This window comes from Phalacrocorax aristotelis, chromosome 2 (assembly GCF_949628215.1).
Source record: "Phalacrocorax aristotelis chromosome 2, bGulAri2.1, whole genome shotgun sequence".
In the NCBI taxonomy this organism is placed as follows: domain Eukaryota; kingdom Metazoa; phylum Chordata; class Aves; order Suliformes; family Phalacrocoracidae; genus Phalacrocorax; species Phalacrocorax aristotelis.
The window spans coordinates 138,033,899-138,052,350 of record NC_134277.1 but is presented as its reverse complement, the minus strand read 5'-3'; the positions used below and the strand labels follow the sequence as shown (position 1 = coordinate 138,052,350).

General features: G+C 37.7%; 1 protein-coding gene across 2 annotated transcripts in view; it reads right to left on the bottom strand.

Annotated features, from left to right (window-relative positions):
• RALYL (RALY RNA binding protein like) overlaps positions 1-18,452 on the bottom strand; it is a 396,442-nt gene that overhangs the window by 43,283 nt on the left and 334,707 nt on the right. For both annotated transcript variants that reach the window (XM_075085317.1, XM_075085316.1), the window contains exon 6: positions 562-609. In XM_075085317.1, coding sequence (XP_074941418.1) covers positions 562-609 — 48 coding nt within the window. The remainder of the gene's footprint in view (positions 1-561; positions 610-18,452) is intronic.

Here is an 18,452-nt window from a genome sequence, read left to right as displayed (position 1 = left end):
TGTACGTACTCCAGGAACAAGTCTCCAGTTGCTCAGGTATCCACACTTCTTTTCCTCCTATACAAACACACATGCTGTTCAACTTGTGGTCTTGCTTCCCTCAGGGTCCTTCTAGACTTCAAAATGTTCTTGGAAGACACATTTTGAAGGAGTCATTCTACATCTTTTCATACACATGGGTGAAAAGACAAAGACACAGGTGTAATATTGAAAAATTTTACAGCTGCTATACGTTCCAGTGACAGTAAGCCTGGAGAACTCTGTGGGAGGAAACACTGAGAAATTAAACTACCATTAAACTGTTCAGTACAGAAAATGCCCCAAAAGCTCTCAGAGAAGGATAAGACCAAAAGAGCTGTTTAATGAGCATACATTTAGTGGTGGTGATATTCTTTGTTTGTGATATATTCAAATAGTTTCTTCTGATATACAGTAGAAATAATGAAATGAATAATGTGTAAGATCAGAGCAGAGCTGTCTAACCGAATGATGTGATTACATTATAAAAAAAAAAAAACAGTAGAAATGGTGTAGGATATACAAAAATATAAACACACATACCGATTGTAGAAATCATCTCTGTAGTAATCATAATCAAAGACATAACCACTGCAGAAAGAAAAAAAAAAAAAGAAAAACAAGAATGAACTGGTTTATAGGAAAATGCACATTGTTTAAAACATTTGTGGTAATATTGGCTTTCTCTCACATTCCAAGACCTTTTTCAAAGTCCTTTCACTTTTCATCAGGCCATACACTGTACGTTATGTTTGTTGATACTGTTGTCAGCTATCACTGTAGTATGCTTGGAAATTTTAAGTCTGGGGCAAGAAGAACAGTGTAAACAGTTGACAGCACATATAGAAAGGATTTAACAACTTAACACAGCACAACAGCTCTGTAATTAGAGGATCATTATAGTGTAATTCTCTGAGTGATCAAATGAAGTGAGCACTCTAATAGTGAAGCCCTCTTCCTTGCTGGGCTAACAGCATAATCAGTGGACTAGGAAGACTGTTAAATACATGAAAGATTGGTAAATGAGTGAGTAGGTAAGCAGATATAAGAAAATGAATCTGATTTATGAGAAACATGAAAAGAGTTGGACTTTCCTCGAGTTTGCCAAATCTCCTTTCATCATAAAGAGGAAAGGAAAAAAGTTAGGAAAATGAACGATGCAAGCAATAATGTTACAGAGATGCCTTTCTTCTCTGCTTTGGAAGGGAGTATACGCACCAATCTGGGAAAAGAAAGGCACCATCAGGAGAAACAAATATAGGTAAGAAATTGCAAAGGTCCAGGGGAAAACAGTTTTTGAGCTGTCAATTGCAAAGTCAATCCTAGATTGATCTTCATAGTTTTGCATTCCATTAACAACTTTCTACCCTTATTGTGAAGAAATAGCAATGAAGTCTGTCTGTCTCACACATCTGAAAAAATAGAATCAAGGAGCTAATAAACAATCTGCACAGAAAAGACACAAAGAATTTGTATTCTGCCTGATGAAGGACTAGTAACACACACTCTAAGTTTCTCACTTGCCTGAGGACAAATAGTAAAGGATGAAGAAAGTATCACAAGACGGAGAAGATTTAATTAAGAAAGCAGAAAGGTAGAAAGGAGAGAGTTAGAAGGGACAAAGCACAGAAGAAAATATAGAAAATTAAGGGAGATGCATGATGGTAGCTACATAATAATGAAGTTTGTCTTCACAGGGAATGGAATTCTGGATTTCTGCTCTTGAACATTGAGCAAAATGTCTTTTTTGTGGGTTTTTTGGTACATAATTTGAAGAACGGGTCAAGAATTCTGGAGTTCTTTGTTTTTTTTTTTCCTGTTCACATAATGCCTCTTTCCCCTTTTCTTCCCTTTGCTAAGTCTCAGAGGTTGACTACTTAACAGGGGGAAAAATAGAGTGGGCAGGCTTAAACTACCTCAGTAATAATTTCATACTAGTGTTTTGATTTGAAGAGTTTGCAATTTTCCCTGTCTGCAACTGGCAAAAGACATCTATCAAAGAAGCAGGAGGTCGGGGGACAATTTCCACCTTGCCACATCTACCTTGGATGCAAGTGCCCAAGCACAAACTAGCAAAATTTTCCCTAAACTGTGTGACAGCTCTTATTTCATCTTTCACTCCACAGCCAGTCTACATGGAACTAAGAGGTAGCAGACCTATTATTTTATTTACTGCTATTCACAGTTTGCTAGTGCTTTTATTTAGCTGAATGATTAATAGCTGCAATAAGCCCATACTTAATATTCAATTTATGTTTTTAAATAGAAGATAACAGACAGTTTGAAAAAAAAAAAAGATTAAATTTAAAAGACCTGTCACATGAAACCTTTCACCTGGAGTGACATTAATTTAATTTGCATAAAGACCAGATAAATTCAGTTTTTCAAAGTCAAATACCATAAAGCTGATGAAGAATAATTTACTTTGCATTAGCTAGAGTAAGGCTGAAGGGCAGCTATATTTTTCTGTTCTGCCCCATAGGACACAATAAGGACTGCTGGCCCTTCACTGGGCTGTCAGAGTGTGAAACTTACTATTCATATACAAATACCATGACAGAGACAGCTCAAAGCCATCCCTGGGAACGGTAGCACTGATGGGGCACAGGAGGGAGAGAGGTCTCAGGCAGAGGTCTGAGTGTGCTAGGGAAAAACATCAGTAGGCTTGAGAGAGGGTTGGGTGGCTGGGAAAGACTCACAGGTTCCTCAGATGAGGGTAATCACAGGCAGCAGAGGTTTTGGGTAGGGAAAATGCAGGAAAGGGTTTCTGGTGTGGCAACTGATTGTTTCCCTCTATCTTCTGCTCTCATTCTCTCACCATACCACTGAGGAGATCCTCTCACACAGCATTCTTCATGTAGAATATTTTTATATTGTTGAAAAATGTGGCTTATAATTTTTTTCTTTTTAAATTTAGTGTAACATCTTAGATAATACTTTTTTTTTTTTTGAGAGAAGCAGTTTTGCACATCATTCAGCCCCTAAGAATTTCATTCTTTTGTTCTGTTCCCTGTTCAGGTAATTTCTGTCTTGAAATGGAGTTCAGTTCTTTCCGTTCCTTTAGCTTTGCAAATGACAGTTTTAACTAGATGCTCTAATGCTTATCTGTGGGACCAGAGCAGGAAAAAGTAGAAGCTCATTTTGGAGTCTAGTTATCACATGACAGTGTAATCTATGAATTCTTGTAAATTTTTAGGGGTTGCTTATATTACCTTTCAGAACTATTTAATTGTTTCAGAAGCATCTGATATTGTTATTATGTCTTTAATTTTCAGTCGGAGAAACCCTAGAAGTTTTCATATAGTATTTTACAGCTGAAGCTATCTAAACATCTCTGCTACAGATATTGCCTCCAACGTTAAAGTTAAGGTGCTTTGCAATTTTTCATGGTTTAGTTCAGTAGCATCCATTGCTGCTAAGTGGTAACTGCAGGTATTGTCTACGTTGCATGACAGTCAGTCTCTGAAACGAGCATACACATGGGTTCAGCTGCAGCAAACTTTATCCAATTTGTCCTTATCCACCTCTCTGCCAAAAGGTTACTGACCCCATGGCTGGGATACCAGGTGCAAACATACTGTGGCTTCTAACTGTGCTACCTGCTAGCACAACTGAAGAGCTAACTGGGGTTGATTTGCTTGTATTTCTAGTCTGAGTTTATTATTGTATTTCTAGTCTGTTAATTAAGTCCATGTCCCACAATATGGGTTCTGGGGACTCCAGCAGGAGGTGGGAAGGCCATTCTGGGAAAAGAAAGGCACCATCAGGAGAAACAAATATAGGTAAGAAATTGCAAAGGTCCAGGGAAAAACTGTTTTGGATCTCTCTTCACTGGCAAAAGATATTTCTGTGTTGAAGTACCATTCATATGGAGTGGGAAAGAGCCAGTTCACACATACAGGGACTTCTTACCTGGGATCACTGGCAAAGAGGAAGCAACAGCTACTTCACTCTCAAGGTAGGAATAGCACCCAGAGGTGCTAGAGGTGGATGGGCTGCTATGAGCTCTCAACAGAGCAACGGCCTCAATTCTTTTTTTTCCCTTTCCCCTTATTTAGTCTCCTTGAAGAAAGTTGACTGAATTTAAGTGTCGCTCATGGAGGAAAGACATTTATCCTTCCATGCTATCTATTAAAATTACAGAAGGGGAATGGTACTGTAGGACCTTATCTGTAGGTGTTGATCCTGCAGAATAAAACAGGTAAAACAGGGTGGTTTCGAAGCTTTGGGAAATATTGATGTGAATCCTTCTCTATATCTCTATATCCAGGATCTGTGTCTCTCTCCCCCTCCCTGAAGTTCTTCCTGCAGCCGTGGTAGCACAGTCAACACAGCAGCAACATGCTGTAGGGTTAAGTGTCCTTCACTGTGACTGCTGAGTTAACAGCTCATGATGCAAAATATCATGTGAGACCCTTAGAGGTCTGAGGTTTTGTAAAGGCAGTTCCTAGTCCTTTTGGCTGTGAAGCAGTTCTCCTGCATGTGTACTGAAAAGGCTGTGAACCAAAGAAAATGAAAAGAACACAAAATGGATGACCTGTGAGAAAGAAAATCTCCTCTGTTTCTCCAACCGATCTCACATGGCTTTTTTATTTTTCATTCTTTTTAAGTTGAATATTTCATTTATAATAATATGTTAAAGAGATGATATTGTGAAAGTGACCAGCACATCTCTCTATCTACAGCCATAAATTTTCACACTTAGGCATACCAAGGGACAGACATGAGCTTTGGTCAGTGCTGCCAGTGTAAAACACGACGCAGAAAATTACACAGATAATCACTGGCACTGAGATCAAGGTGACTGCAGGGCTCTTAACCTCTTGAGATATATTCCTTAGCAACCCACCAACCTGTGTTAGGGAGGTTGCAGGAAATCACTTGCACGGTGTTGAATACCAAATACTCAGCAAGTCGGAAGCAGAGGAAGGTTTAAACAAGCCTGTGAACTGGTGGAGTCAGCGGTTTCCTAATGACATTGTAAACAGGCGAATTACTTACCCACAAACATATGCCATCTCTGCAATATTAACAACAGAACTGTGTGCATGGTGCTGCTGCTAAAATGGAATACAGCAAAAGACACTGTAATTCTCACACTGAGGCAAAGAAAACTCATCAATAAAGTGTGTTTCTGTTAAGCAAAAGTAATGGTTCCTTTTTCTGACCTAGTATCACCAAGTCAATCTTATATGAGCTGTCTCTTTTAGCTTCACTTCACTTAACACTAAGCCTGCTTTAACTTGTGTATGCCTGAAGAGTAAAGGATTCCCCAAAGACCAGATTTTCAGAGTTGTAATGCTGTACATATTCATATTTCCTATGCACATCAGCAGTTGCGCATGTGTCAATACGGCAAGTGCAAAAATATGCTTCTACATCTTTGAAATAAACCTATGGATTTTATTATGTCTTTATTTGTTTAATGATATTGTACATGGAATATATATTATTACAGTGTAATCTTTCTTGTGCTCTGTGTTTTCTGCCCACAAAAGATTTTTAGAACCTAAAGATCACATCCTGTTTTCATTTACTTAGCTCCAAACACTAATGAGTGTAACTGAGTTCAGTGGAGTTATTCTGACTTTAGAATAGTTAATGCAGAACAGAGCAGAAATGGCTTTTGTTATTCTCATGGCAACAAGAATTTCTGTCTTGCATGTGAGTCACTATTAGCAAATATATCTTTTTCTTTCCACAGGTACAGAGATGTATTTGTAAAACATAAATGTTGACAAACCAGGCATAATGTATCTTAATTCAATTCTCAGCACTATCACCATTTATACTGTCAATTGCTTCTCTGTTGTCAGGGATGGATAAAAATATTAAATACAAAAGTAATATTCCTTCAATCAAACTCTTTTTAGGAGGCCCGTATCAACCTAATGGTTGAAACTAGTATTCCAGTCACTTGTAAAATCATTTTTCTTGTCATGTAAAATAGTGCTAGAAATTGTTCTTCTTGAGTACAAAAAAGAATCAGTCTAAACTGACGGGATGTTAAAAAAAGGGGGTGGGTGAGTGTAACTAGATGATTTAGAGAATAAGCATCAGGATATGGAAACCTTCCCTGTTAGAAAATTAATCAGATGGCAATGACTTTCATGAGCTATTGAAAAAACCAGGTGGAGATTTCAGGCCACTTTTCAGTGGATGGTTACATACATTCCCCAAGGACATGAATTAAATTGGTGGCCTGAATCCCACCTTTTCTTTAGAGATCATCTGATTTTAGTTAAGGCTCATGATGCTGACAGAAGTGGAAGGATACTTCCGTTTTGCAGTTCAGGCTGTATATTCTGCAGAGAAAGACAATAGCCTCCAGAGCTTGCTTTTTGCTGACATACTTACTGTCAAAGACAAATTTTGTTAGTGATCCCTTCAACTAATATATTCTTGGAGGTTTACAGCAAAAAAGACAGAGCCAGAAGAGGAAAAGTAATTGCAGAAAAGTATTTTACATTCATTTCCATAATGCAGATATGAGAACAAATAAGTATAGTTAAAACCAAAAAATAACCACCAAAATCCCCAACAACTTGTCCCAAAATGCTGATTGAACATAACCTAGTACTTCTGTATTTCAATTACTGATCAATTTTCACAGTAGTTTTGTAACCATAAGTTAATAAAAGTTTTATTCTAATTCTGTTTGGTCATTCAATTAGTAAGTGCAAGATAGATTATTTTTTTCCCCGTGAGATGCAGGAGAACTATAGAGTCAAGTTTTAAATGTACAGCAAGGAATCTACTCCTGTAAATGGAGAATTTTTTTAATGTAAAATTTAAAATTTTTGGCAAATCTAATCTGAAGAAGTACATTTTATCCAAGCAAGACATGTATACCTAAAATAACTGACACACAGTACTCCATTTTCCATTAAAGTATCTTTCTGGAGGCACTAGGCAGAATTTATTTGCAGTATGAGTAGGCTGTATTTTTTTTCTGTCTGCAGATATATCGCTTCTTTACCTTCATCCTCTCTCCCAAAAACTATTTTCCCAATGAAAAGTATTTTTGGAAAACTGTTGAACTTACTCTCCAACTTGAATTTTAGGCAAAAGTTGTGTAAATATTCAAAACGACATATACACAATCAGGTAATTAAGCCACTTTCTTGTGAAGGATTAGGCAAAGCTTGTGAAGCACAGGATAGCAAAGATACCAAGATCAATATTCAGACTCTAGGGATCAGCTGCTTTGGGTGCTGTTTATGACAGCCAGGCAGGCACAAGGGATGAAGGGACTTCAAAGGCAGAATTTAGCCCCAGTGGTTTTCTGTACAGCTAAGTGCTGGGTAATAGAGTTACTCCCAATAAAAACTGCTTCCTGTGGCTGTAGGGATAGTCTATGCTTAACACTGTTAGCTTGATGTGTTTTAGAAACAAAATAGAAGCTTTTGTATATAAAGAAACCTGAGTAAATCTATTTAATATCTCCCTGACCTTTCTGCTCCTGCTGTCAGACTATTTTTCTGTCACTTAAAGTAATCTCCAATTACTTATGTTTCCCATGGGAATATTTTATAGTCAGGTAATGAAAAAGCTTTCCAGTGGCCTAACCATTTCCCAAGGTGTCCTTTAATTGTATAGAGTGACTGGGAAATACTTGATGTCCATGCAGTACTTTTCTTTTCCTAGTACAAGAGTAACGAGTCCTACTTCTTTAAAATGTGTTTTAAATTCAGTGTATTCAAGGTACTACTGTCAAACCATACACATGTGATTGATTATCCAATTTATTAGTGATATTGTACACATTGAAGGAATGTCATTTAACTTGGTTTGACAATTACAGAAGACTGTCATTGACAGGTGTAGGAATAAGTGATGGGTTTAGGCTTTAAAGTGTTTCTACAGTATTTCACTGAACAGCAGATTGATAAATTAAAATCTCAGTGGTAGCACTGGAGCTGAAAGACTAACCACTTAAGATTACAAAAACAGATTTCTGAAAACTTTATGTACTCTCCAAAGAAGCCATCTTAGAAGCACTGAATGAAACAGAAGACCACAGTTCACAAAAGATTAATCAATTACAGTGTGACAGTGTCAGAATTTATGTAAAGAAGAAAAGTATTTCTAGAAAATTGCAACACGTGCTTCCTTCTTCCCTTTTCAAGCTGTCAGAAGGCTTAAATTAAATTTAATTCTGCCCTTATTTACACTAAATTAAGTGACATAATGTAATTATTTTGGATTAAAAAACACAAGGTTACAAAATGGAGAGATGAAAGAGGCCATAACTGTCAGTGTCCTGAATACAGCTTGTGAAGAAAAGACATACTGCTTGTTTTTCCAAGAGTGCACTTTCAAGTGAAGTCACAATATAAATGGAAATACCAGACACTGTGAATCTAAGAAATCATTCTCGTATTCCTGACCCACTGTGCCATAATTTCCATGGTAAACAGATATAGGAAGTGCATCTGATACAAAGGAGATTCTTTTATAACTGAGCACAGGACTAGATTCTCTTCCAGTCCAGTCTTGTCAGAGATGAGTGGAAAGGGCAGCTGTGCATCACATAGCCAGTTGTGTATCCTCTAGAACAGTGCTAACTATGCTGACTACACTTTCCCTGGTTTCTGAAAAATCTGTGGCTTCTAATATTTCGGAGCTCTGGGAGGGCTTGTATCTTTTCAATTTCTGTATACACAGTGAAGTAAATAAGATTTTGTTCTTCTGTAAAGGAATTAAAAAGTCACAGAACAAAGGGATTCATAGAGTAACAGTGGAAAGAACTTTTGATTTACAAAAGGGAATTCAAATGTAGACACTCTGAACTCCCTCACTGTAAATCCAGAATAAAGCTGTTGAAATCAAGGGATCAGGTACAATTATTTATCTTAAACCTACTTCTGGGTTTTTCCATTATACTCATTCTCATAAAGAAAAGAGGATTTTTGTCCCAGATGGCTCACCTGGGTGTAGTATGTGGCAAAACAGCCTGGTGTATTAGTATTGCAGTTTCCCTATACAGTTTTGGACATATAGTAGAGCTACTGATTTCTTGTCACACAGATATGATGAGAGTATGAATCATCCAGCTGCAAACTTTCTACATATCTTTTCTAATTTGCAAAGAAGTGTTTGACACTTACCAAAGGACCTTCTTTGCCTCAGAGAACCCCCATATGTGTTTCTTTTGCCTGCTCTAGTGTCTCAGCTAACTTGGAAGGCTGGCCCCTTGGCATCTGCAACTTGACTTAGGCATGGACATTTTCCTATCCACAATGGGCAAGAACTGAGGTTCTGTGACTGTCTGTTTTGAGGAATGTCTTTTATGCTTAGGGAGGGATCTTTCTCAAGTTTCCTCACATGGTTCTGCTCCTGCCTTCCTGGGCATGAGGGGAAGAGTACAGTCTGGGTACTCTCCTGTTTTACTCTGCCTCATACATTTCTTTCTGGTTACCTCCACTCTGGAAGAGCTTCATATCACAGTATTAAGCTCCAAGGAAACAGTTGCACAGATTCACATTTTGACAACTTGCTTACAGCTTCGTTAGCTTATTGTTATCGTCTGTTAAGAACATAATACTAGTGTTTGTGCATAAGATACCACGTTCAATGGCTATAACACTAGAATATAGAAATTTTTTTATCCTGCTTGGGGAGAACATTTAAAAATGTTTCTTCAGTCTTATCAACCCTGGCAAAATGATTCTATGTATATAAAAATTAAATATTAATAAATTCAGACTCTTATTCAGAAAGACATTCATCACTCAACTAAGATATGGTAGTCATGGTTCTTAGACAATGATCTGTAAATCCATGTTTTCTCTTCCATACAGATTAATTTCATAACATTTTAGATATTAAGAAAATTACTGCACAAAAGAGGGCTTGAAGAGTTTTATGCTTCCATTATTGCCATTTTCTGTAGCATGTATCCTGTGGTCACAGTCCCTGTCAGATTAGGGTGTCGCTTGCACCTGTATGCATCAGGGCTAGTAAATCTTTATAGAAAGTTTCATTTCAAGTGTTTTATAACTGTGGAAAATGCACATTAGAAGTTAACAATACAGACACATCTTAGACTAAATTTGGTTTTATATAGTCTGTTGAATTAAGCTAGCATAACAATTTAGTGCTGAGAATTGCCTCCAGCAACTCTTCCCAAACCACAAGACACTGTGAAGGAATTAAAGCTGTTAAGGTCTCTTTCTCTGCCCTCCTTCCCCCTCCCTTACCTTCTTGCTGAACTCCCCTCACACAATTTTTGCCTTCTCCCAGCAAAACCACATTACCATTACTCACCCTTATATGACTTACATGACTGGAATGTTATTTTTCTATGTATGCTCTCCACAGTAAGACAGTTTTATAGCTTATAAGGTATCAGTCAGAACATGAAATACACCTAACTACTGACACCTAGACAAGGTCTGCTTGAAACCAAATCATATTTGATTCCAGATTTAAGGTGTAATCATGATTAATATGTGTGTAGGTGAATAAAAATATCAGTTTTGCAAGGAAACAAAGTCTTATCCAACACCTCTTGGGTTCCTCCATCACTACTTAAAGAAATGTGAATGCTTTGGCATAATACTACTATATAAGCCACAATAATGATCTCCAGTTTTGCTTCACTAACTTCACTGTCTCAGAAGATGTAGCTTCCATTTCTATCCCATATCCTTTTGTACACAAAAAAGGATAATCTGCAGGATGAATTACATTACTTGAGAAATGCTTCAGTTTTTCTCCTTTATGTATTGACCCTAATTCCTGTGAAGGTGTTCTCTAGTTTCAGGTAGTCAACAAATAGCTCATAGGAAAAATGCAGTCTGAAAGTTGGTAATTTTTCATTTTGATTATTTGTTGTTCATAGTGTGCCTGGAAACCTACCTGTAGTTTCTGTCCCTTGATTTAGATGACAAGAGAATAAACAAGGCCATACATACTAGGTGCTTTTTGTGAAAATAATTGCTTTTGATAAAATTCCTAATTTGTTGGGACTCGTAAGTACTTTCTGGTGGCTATCTGGGTGGTTATGAAAATGTTTGACAAAAATAGCTATGGGATGATAGCTGATTCAGCCTCTCATCCTTACCCCTGAGAGTAAGGGCTACAGGACCCCAACCTGAGAGACTTCAGAAAGGTTGTTTTTGTATAAAGCTTTAGAGGCAGCTGAATTAAAAAAAAAAATAAAGTAACTCTATATTTGTTGGAAATGGGTTATACTTTTTAAATTAAACAAATGCTTTAGCATTACCTATAGACTTACTACCATAGCAATATAAAATCTTGGTTGCTGGTTGTGCATGACAGATCCACTCAGATATTTCTACTTCACATTTATGGCACATCCTCCAACTTTTAAGCCTACTCTAATATGTGGTTGTGAAGGAATTCTTTTTACTGAACAATACTGATCCTTATATGAATTCAGAACCAAAGCTGAAGACTTTACAAATGAAAATAAGTAACTGAAGCACAGTAATTAAACTATTAGCAATAAAAATCTTAGCATGCTAGTGGCAAGACAGAATATGGTCTAATTTCTATTTATTTTTGTGTACATCATCAGAAAAATTCTTACAACTTGTTACACCTGTGCACACCCCCATGAGAGTGTATATGGCTGATGTTGACAAAACTGCACTTTGGCTTGCAGAATGACAAGAATTATAAGAACCCAGCCTGACCCTGGGATAAACCCCCTCCCAAACTCAATGGACAACTGCAGATTGCTTTTGAACTGCAGTTCATAACTGGAACTAAGGCAAAAAGCCCCAAACCAAAACCAAAACAGCCAAAATCAACACCAGTTTGGGCCAAAGAGGAGCTATTGAATACAGCCCTAAATACCTTAAACAGTATCCTGCTTTTTGAATTAAGGTGTGTAAAGGCATTATACAAATGTAGTTGAAAAGTGGTTTGTAAATGAGGTCAGATCTCAGATTAGGCTACATTTGTAGAAAACAACCTATGATATGATTCATTTTACTAGTTGAATGCTTGCCTAGTATCAGGACATATCCTGATTTTGTTTTATTTTGCATGAGGGGTATACTACAGCATGCTAATGCACAGCTGTATGATCCAATAAAGCAAGATGTGAGTGGTTATTCCTTAGTATCATACAAAATGCTATTGACAGAGCAAATCTAAAGATGATGTCTCCTAGCCCAAAGCTTAATATATTTTTAAAACCTTTAACAAACATGACAGAGAAGTAGGAGCTTCAATTTGCTCTGTCAGCAACACTTCTCTCTGATGTGCTCCCTTCTGCACTGCCTCCTGTCTTAACAAACTACGCACCCCAGGATGGGTCATTCTCCTGATTTCACAGAAGGGAGTCAGAGGCTGAAAGTATCACTGTACATGCCACATGTCCAACAGCTAATGTGGCTCCCCTGCTTATTCCTAGAGCTGGACAGCACTTGTAGAAGGAATCTGGTACATCCTTCTACCCACTGGGCTAGACCCAGGGCTAGACCAGGTCAGCCATGGCTTTACCTAGCTGAGGCTTAGAAACCTCAGCAAATTAAGACTCTACAAAGTCTCTAGAGGGCATCTTCCATTTCTTCCATAATCTCAACTCTGGTGATGCAGCTCTCTGTGGGACATAACACTTTAGTGAAATTATGAAAGTTTAAAATAGTATAGAATCAAGAAGAAAATCCTTCCCTCTTTCCATCACTATTCATGGTAGGAACATTCATTGTTAGGGTCGTACATTACCCCCAACACAAAATCTAGGACAGGGAAGAGAAAGGATGGTCCTGTTTAATCTCAGGAAGAGTACTTACGTCCTGTATAACACATGAATAGAAGGGAAAACATGCCTCTTTTTATATGTTTCAAAATTTTACATTGCAAAGAAAGATATGTATTTAAAAAACACCTAGGCAATACTATCTTCTTTCTTCTGCCTCTCTAATTCTCTTCATCCTTAGCCTATCTAATTTGCCAGCATGGTCAGCACTGTTTTACATGTGCCTTGTTCTTTGTTGTGTTCCCTTTGCTTTAAAAAACCAGAAAGATAAGAAGAGAAAAAAAAATAAATTAGGATCTGTGGCAGTGCTCTTGATGTTTTGGTTTTTTTTTTATGAGAATGTCAAAGTTTAAAGCACCAAGCCATTTTAGAAAGCCAATGTATATACAGGCTGGTGTGGAGCAATAACTTTTGAAGCAAGGCCAGTTGCTGATTGTTGTTGTGATCATGGGTGGACACTCTCCAAAGAAGAAATCTCCTTATCAAGGAGCTGCAAATTATATTACTGCAGAAGGGTGCGAAGCAGACTTTCAAGTAAAAGCTAGCATAGCAGTACTGTCTGTCTTTCTGTGGTTTGGACTTTTAAGCACATATTTCGCTTTGCTGTCCCACCTTTCTCTTCTAGCGCAAGTGCAAGTACCATGTTAGGTAGATGGACCAATCTCAGATTTCACTTGCTAGTGAAAAAGATTAAGCTGATTTCAAAGGTGGAATCAGAAGGATCATCCATCAGATCCTCTCTGAATGTTTGTACAAGCCCAAGCACACTAAGAACCTGACATCAAAAAGAGTTTCAATTATTACTATCATACAAAAGTAGTAAAAGCAACACAGGCAGAAGAGAAATGGGCAAATACAGATTGACTGATTTGAAGAGTATTACAGGGAATTTGAAATTAAAAATATCAAATTTTGAAATGATTGTATCTTTCAATATATTTATCACAGGGATATTGAATTAAAACTTCTTTGTAATGATCTGGAAATCCATGAAAATAAAGTCTTTCATATGGCAATAGCCATAGCATAGGTGTTGTGAGTGGGGAGCTGAGTCTCATTTATGAAATTGTTTCATGTGCCTGGTAGCCTGCCACAGGCTAACAGTTAGGTGAGTGTATTCACAGAAGCCCAGAGACTGGTGGGCCAAAATCCTATGTTCATACCTCAGAAGTAGGAAATGGGAATACTGTGACAAGAGAATCCTCCAAGCACTGTTTTCCATAACTCCTGGATCAGTGGCTACTGTTTGGGCAGTAAGTTTGAAGTAAATAGTGCTGCAGAGTGATGTTATATACCCATCAAATATTGTCCTTCCTTCCTCCCTCCATTTTCCATTGTAAGAAAATACCTCCCTTTTTTCTTCTTTCTGTAGTCCTTTTCCTTAGACTTTCCTTTCTATTCTTATGGTCCTACATCCCTGTTTATTTCCTTTCACACCCCACCCCCCCACAATATTTCAACCTTCTGGCTTTCCTTCAGAAACACTCTCTTGTACATCATTTTCCCTCCTCTAGAGAACATCCTGCCTCGTACATAGGTGAGACTATAGATATTCAGTACTGAGGAATTGCTCAGCATTAACCCAGAACATAAATGACTTGCATATGTATTGTTTTCCTAGAATTACTAATGAAAGGGTAGTCTTGGATGACAGAAATAACAGAGAGTAAATAAAAGGGAAAGGTAAATAGAATAACCAGAAGAATGAAAAAGTGATCTCATGCTCTGTTGCCTTTCTCAATTATGAAGCACATTGTTACTGATGTTATTAAGATCAGAGAAGGGAAAAAGAATTTATTAAGGTGCATACTTGTTGAGTTCGTTGCTAATAAAAGTTACAGGAATTAGGAAAATACTTTTCATTTTTGGCCAAATGTATTAGTCTGTTTTCTGTGCAGTATATATTTTTCTGTGTGTATGAAAGTGGAAGTGGTGTAGAATGAAAAAGATCAGGAAAATAGAGGAACCATAAAATAATTATTTAGATTGTAAATGAAAAGAAAAATACGTAATCTGTGATTCAAAAACAGTGAGTAATGACACAAAAATACTGAGAAATGCAGTGACAGCAATGGACCAACATTATTATTACTGTCACTTTGTAGTCTCTTCAGAGATATCGTCAAGCAAAAAAACTTTTTATAAATCTATAAAACAGTGATATTCACCCACTGTTTCAGAGTCCTATAATAATAATGGAAAGCAGGCAATTACAGAAAAGCTTAATCCTTGCTGGTTTTAGTAAGTTGTTGGAAGAGAAGTATATTAGTAATATTGTTTGAAATTAAGCTGTATAGATTGTCAGCATCTTCCACGTGAAGATCCCCAGCTTTCCATATCTGATGTTGTCTCCCAAATTGCTCCTGTCTCTCTGGGGACTACCCTGGCAGCTTCCCCAGGCACAGAGTCCTTGCAGTCCCCTGACTTCTGTTTCTAGCCTCCAGGCTAAACCCCACACATAATTAAAGAGTTCATTGTTTTAGAGGGTGTTCTCTGCAGATGATGAAGACCTGCTGCTGTCTTTTTAAGTTACAGAGCCCAAATGTTTTTAAGCATAAAGATTTACTGCCTGTCTCTAAATAATGAGTTTAAATAATTGTCATGTGTGTTCAGCCCTCCCATGCTTTTCATGAAAACACAGCTCCTGAATACCTGGCCTGAATGTGAATAAGAGTTATGAGATTATTTTCAGATTCGTGGTTTTATTGGTTTCGTATTAACGGTGCAAAATGTATCCACTCTCTCCTCTTTTTATATTTTTTTTCTCTGCTGAAGGAAGAAAACATATCTTAGCAATTTCTTTTCAAATGCTGGATGGGAACAGCGTCTAATCCTTGCAGTGATGCTATCTGATAATCAGGATGGGGGACAAATGTTATGGTATTTGTTGTACGGAAGATGACATGTGGCTGCATTCTGTTTTGTGTCTTATAACCTATTGTCTGTTAAAAAGAACCCCACACAAAACCTGAGTGTGAATTGAAAGAACCTCTATGTTTTGGAAGTGGACTAATTATTATCCTAACAGAGACTGCAAGGACTAGGCTTCTTCAGAATGGGATCCTTCAAACCGGTGTTTGAGTGGAGGATTTGCTATAGATCGTCTGCAAAACGGCCTTATGGGAAAGAAAACATTACTGAGCAAGAGGAAGAAATGTGGGTGACAAATGCCAGTTGTTAGATGTTTCCCAGAACAATTTTGCCAGCAGAAAATGAAGGAATTTTACTTTTTGTATTTTGGACACACTTCCTAAAGCTGAGCCCACCAAAATTCCTGCATCTCATCTAGAAGTAAGTACCTGTGATTTGAAAGGTACAGTGATTAAGCTGTGATTTGGAAAACCGTGGCTTTTCAGTATTTTCTATTGTCATATACTTTTTAGAAACAGGACCTTGGTGAGGAAAGTAGTAGTTCAAACAGGTCTCTAGTCTTTTTACTGAGAATGTAAAAAAATGCAGCAATTAGTGCCAATTTTACTTGTAGCTCTCTTTCTCCCATGACAGGCAACTATTCATCATGTAATAAATGCATACAATGCATTCATTTCACTTATGTCTCTCTCTGGGCTTTCCGCCTAGATTTATACTGTTTATAACAAACAATCAGTCTTGAAAAAAAAAAAAAAAAGAGTGAAAAAGTCAGCAGTTTGTATTGTAGTTTCTTAACATCTACACAAAAGAAAGAAAAATAGATTGAATCTCAGCTGACAACCAGATGTATAAAACACACACATTTTCAAAGACCGTCTCACTGAAGAGCTATTGCCTGCTTATCCAGAAGTAATCCTATATTCTGCAGCTGGCAGTATATGAATCTAAGTTCTCACCAGCCTCAGAAAAAATAATTTCTGTTTCTTACTCTCTCTCCCTGTCTCTTCTGAATTCAACAATACGGAACGTTATTAAATGACACCTAACAAAGAAGACAAATATTTTTATAAGTTTCACAAACTTGTTAGTTGCTGTGATGGATTTTCTACCACTGCATGTGTTAAAGACTGGATGTTATTATGAAAGTTACATACAATTACAGTTATATACAAACAAGAATTAATTCAAATTTCTACTCTGTGGGACAGTTACAAGATAATTATGGTCTCTCTTGGCCATGTAATGCTATTGTAGGTCTTAAAAGATGCTGCAATGGCTGTGTCTTACAAAACAAGTTCTGAATTTTAGACTCAGACCAATGACCAGTTGCAAATCTGCATGAAGTATTATCTGGAATTTATCAGGGGCTAAACTTTTGCATGCAGATAGTTACCATGAATCAGCTGCCACGAAATAGCTGGGTGACTGGTTAGTAACTGGATTATCAATCTAATAATCCAGAGAGAATGATAACAATTTTTTGAGGGTATAATTGTGCATCAGTACTATTAAAAACAAAATGCCAGATATGGAGAGCAAATACAGACAATAAAAAAGTTGTTTGCATTGTAAATTTATTTTTTATAAATATTATACGTCCTTTGGCACAAAGTTGGATGAACTCAATATGAAATGCCTCTTAGTCTGTCCTTTTTGCAATACCCAGTTCTTTGTACCTCTTGACCTGCCTGGCCTTTCTATGTCCAAAACTGTCAAAGACTTCTGCATAAAGTTAATTTCATGCATTGTCAGTAGTCTTCACTTCAGTGAAGTTTTCCATGAACTGTTACTTCTGATGGTAAAGTCTTCCAGGCATTCCAGCTATTTGCATGACTTCTCTTTTATTCTAACCTTACATGAATATGAACACTACATAACATGAAGAGGAAAGAAAGTCCATACAACCCTCTGTCTTTCTCAGATTGAATATGGACAGAAAACCACAGAAGTATGGGAAAAACACCTGTGGGGAGAAGCATCCTGTGCCCCTACAGGCTAACACAGTGTTCAACACTATTAAGAGATGTTTTAGCCTTCCCTAAGGATTTTATTTTCATAGGGTCACAGAATCATAGAATCATTTAGCTTAGAAAAGACCTTTAGGATCATCAGGTCCAACTGTTAACCTAGCACTGACAAGGCCACCACTAAACAATGCCCCCAAGCACCACATCTATACATCTTTTAAATACTTCCAGGGATGGCGACTCAACCACTTCCCTGGGCAGTCTATTCCAATGCTTGAGAACCCTTTCTGTGAAGAAATTTTTCCCAATATCCAATCTAAACCTCCCCGGTGCAGCTTCAAGCCATTTCCTCTTGTCCTATCACTAGTTACTTGGGAGAAGAGACCGACACCTGCCTTGCTACAACCTCCTTTCAGGTAGTTGTAGGGAGCAATAAGGTCTCCTGCAGATAAACAACCGAGTTCCCTCAGCTGATCCTCATAAGACTTGTGCTCCAGACCCTTCACCAGCTTCATTGCCCTTTGGACATGCTCCAGCAACTCAATGTCCTTCTGGTAGTGAGGGACCTAAAACTGAACACTGTATTCAAGGTGTGGCCTCACCAGTGCCAAGTACAGGGGCAAAATCACTTTCCTAGTTCTGCTGGACACATTACTTCTGATACAAGCCACTATGCTGTTGGCCTTCTTAGCCACCCGGGCACACTGCTGTCAAACAGCTCTCCCAGGTCCTTTTCTGCTGGGCAGTTTTGCAGCCACTCTTCCCCAAGCCTGTAGCGTTGCATGGGGCTGTTGTGACCCTAGTGCAGGACCCAGCACTTGGCCTTGTTAAACCTCACACAATTGACCTCGGCCCATCGA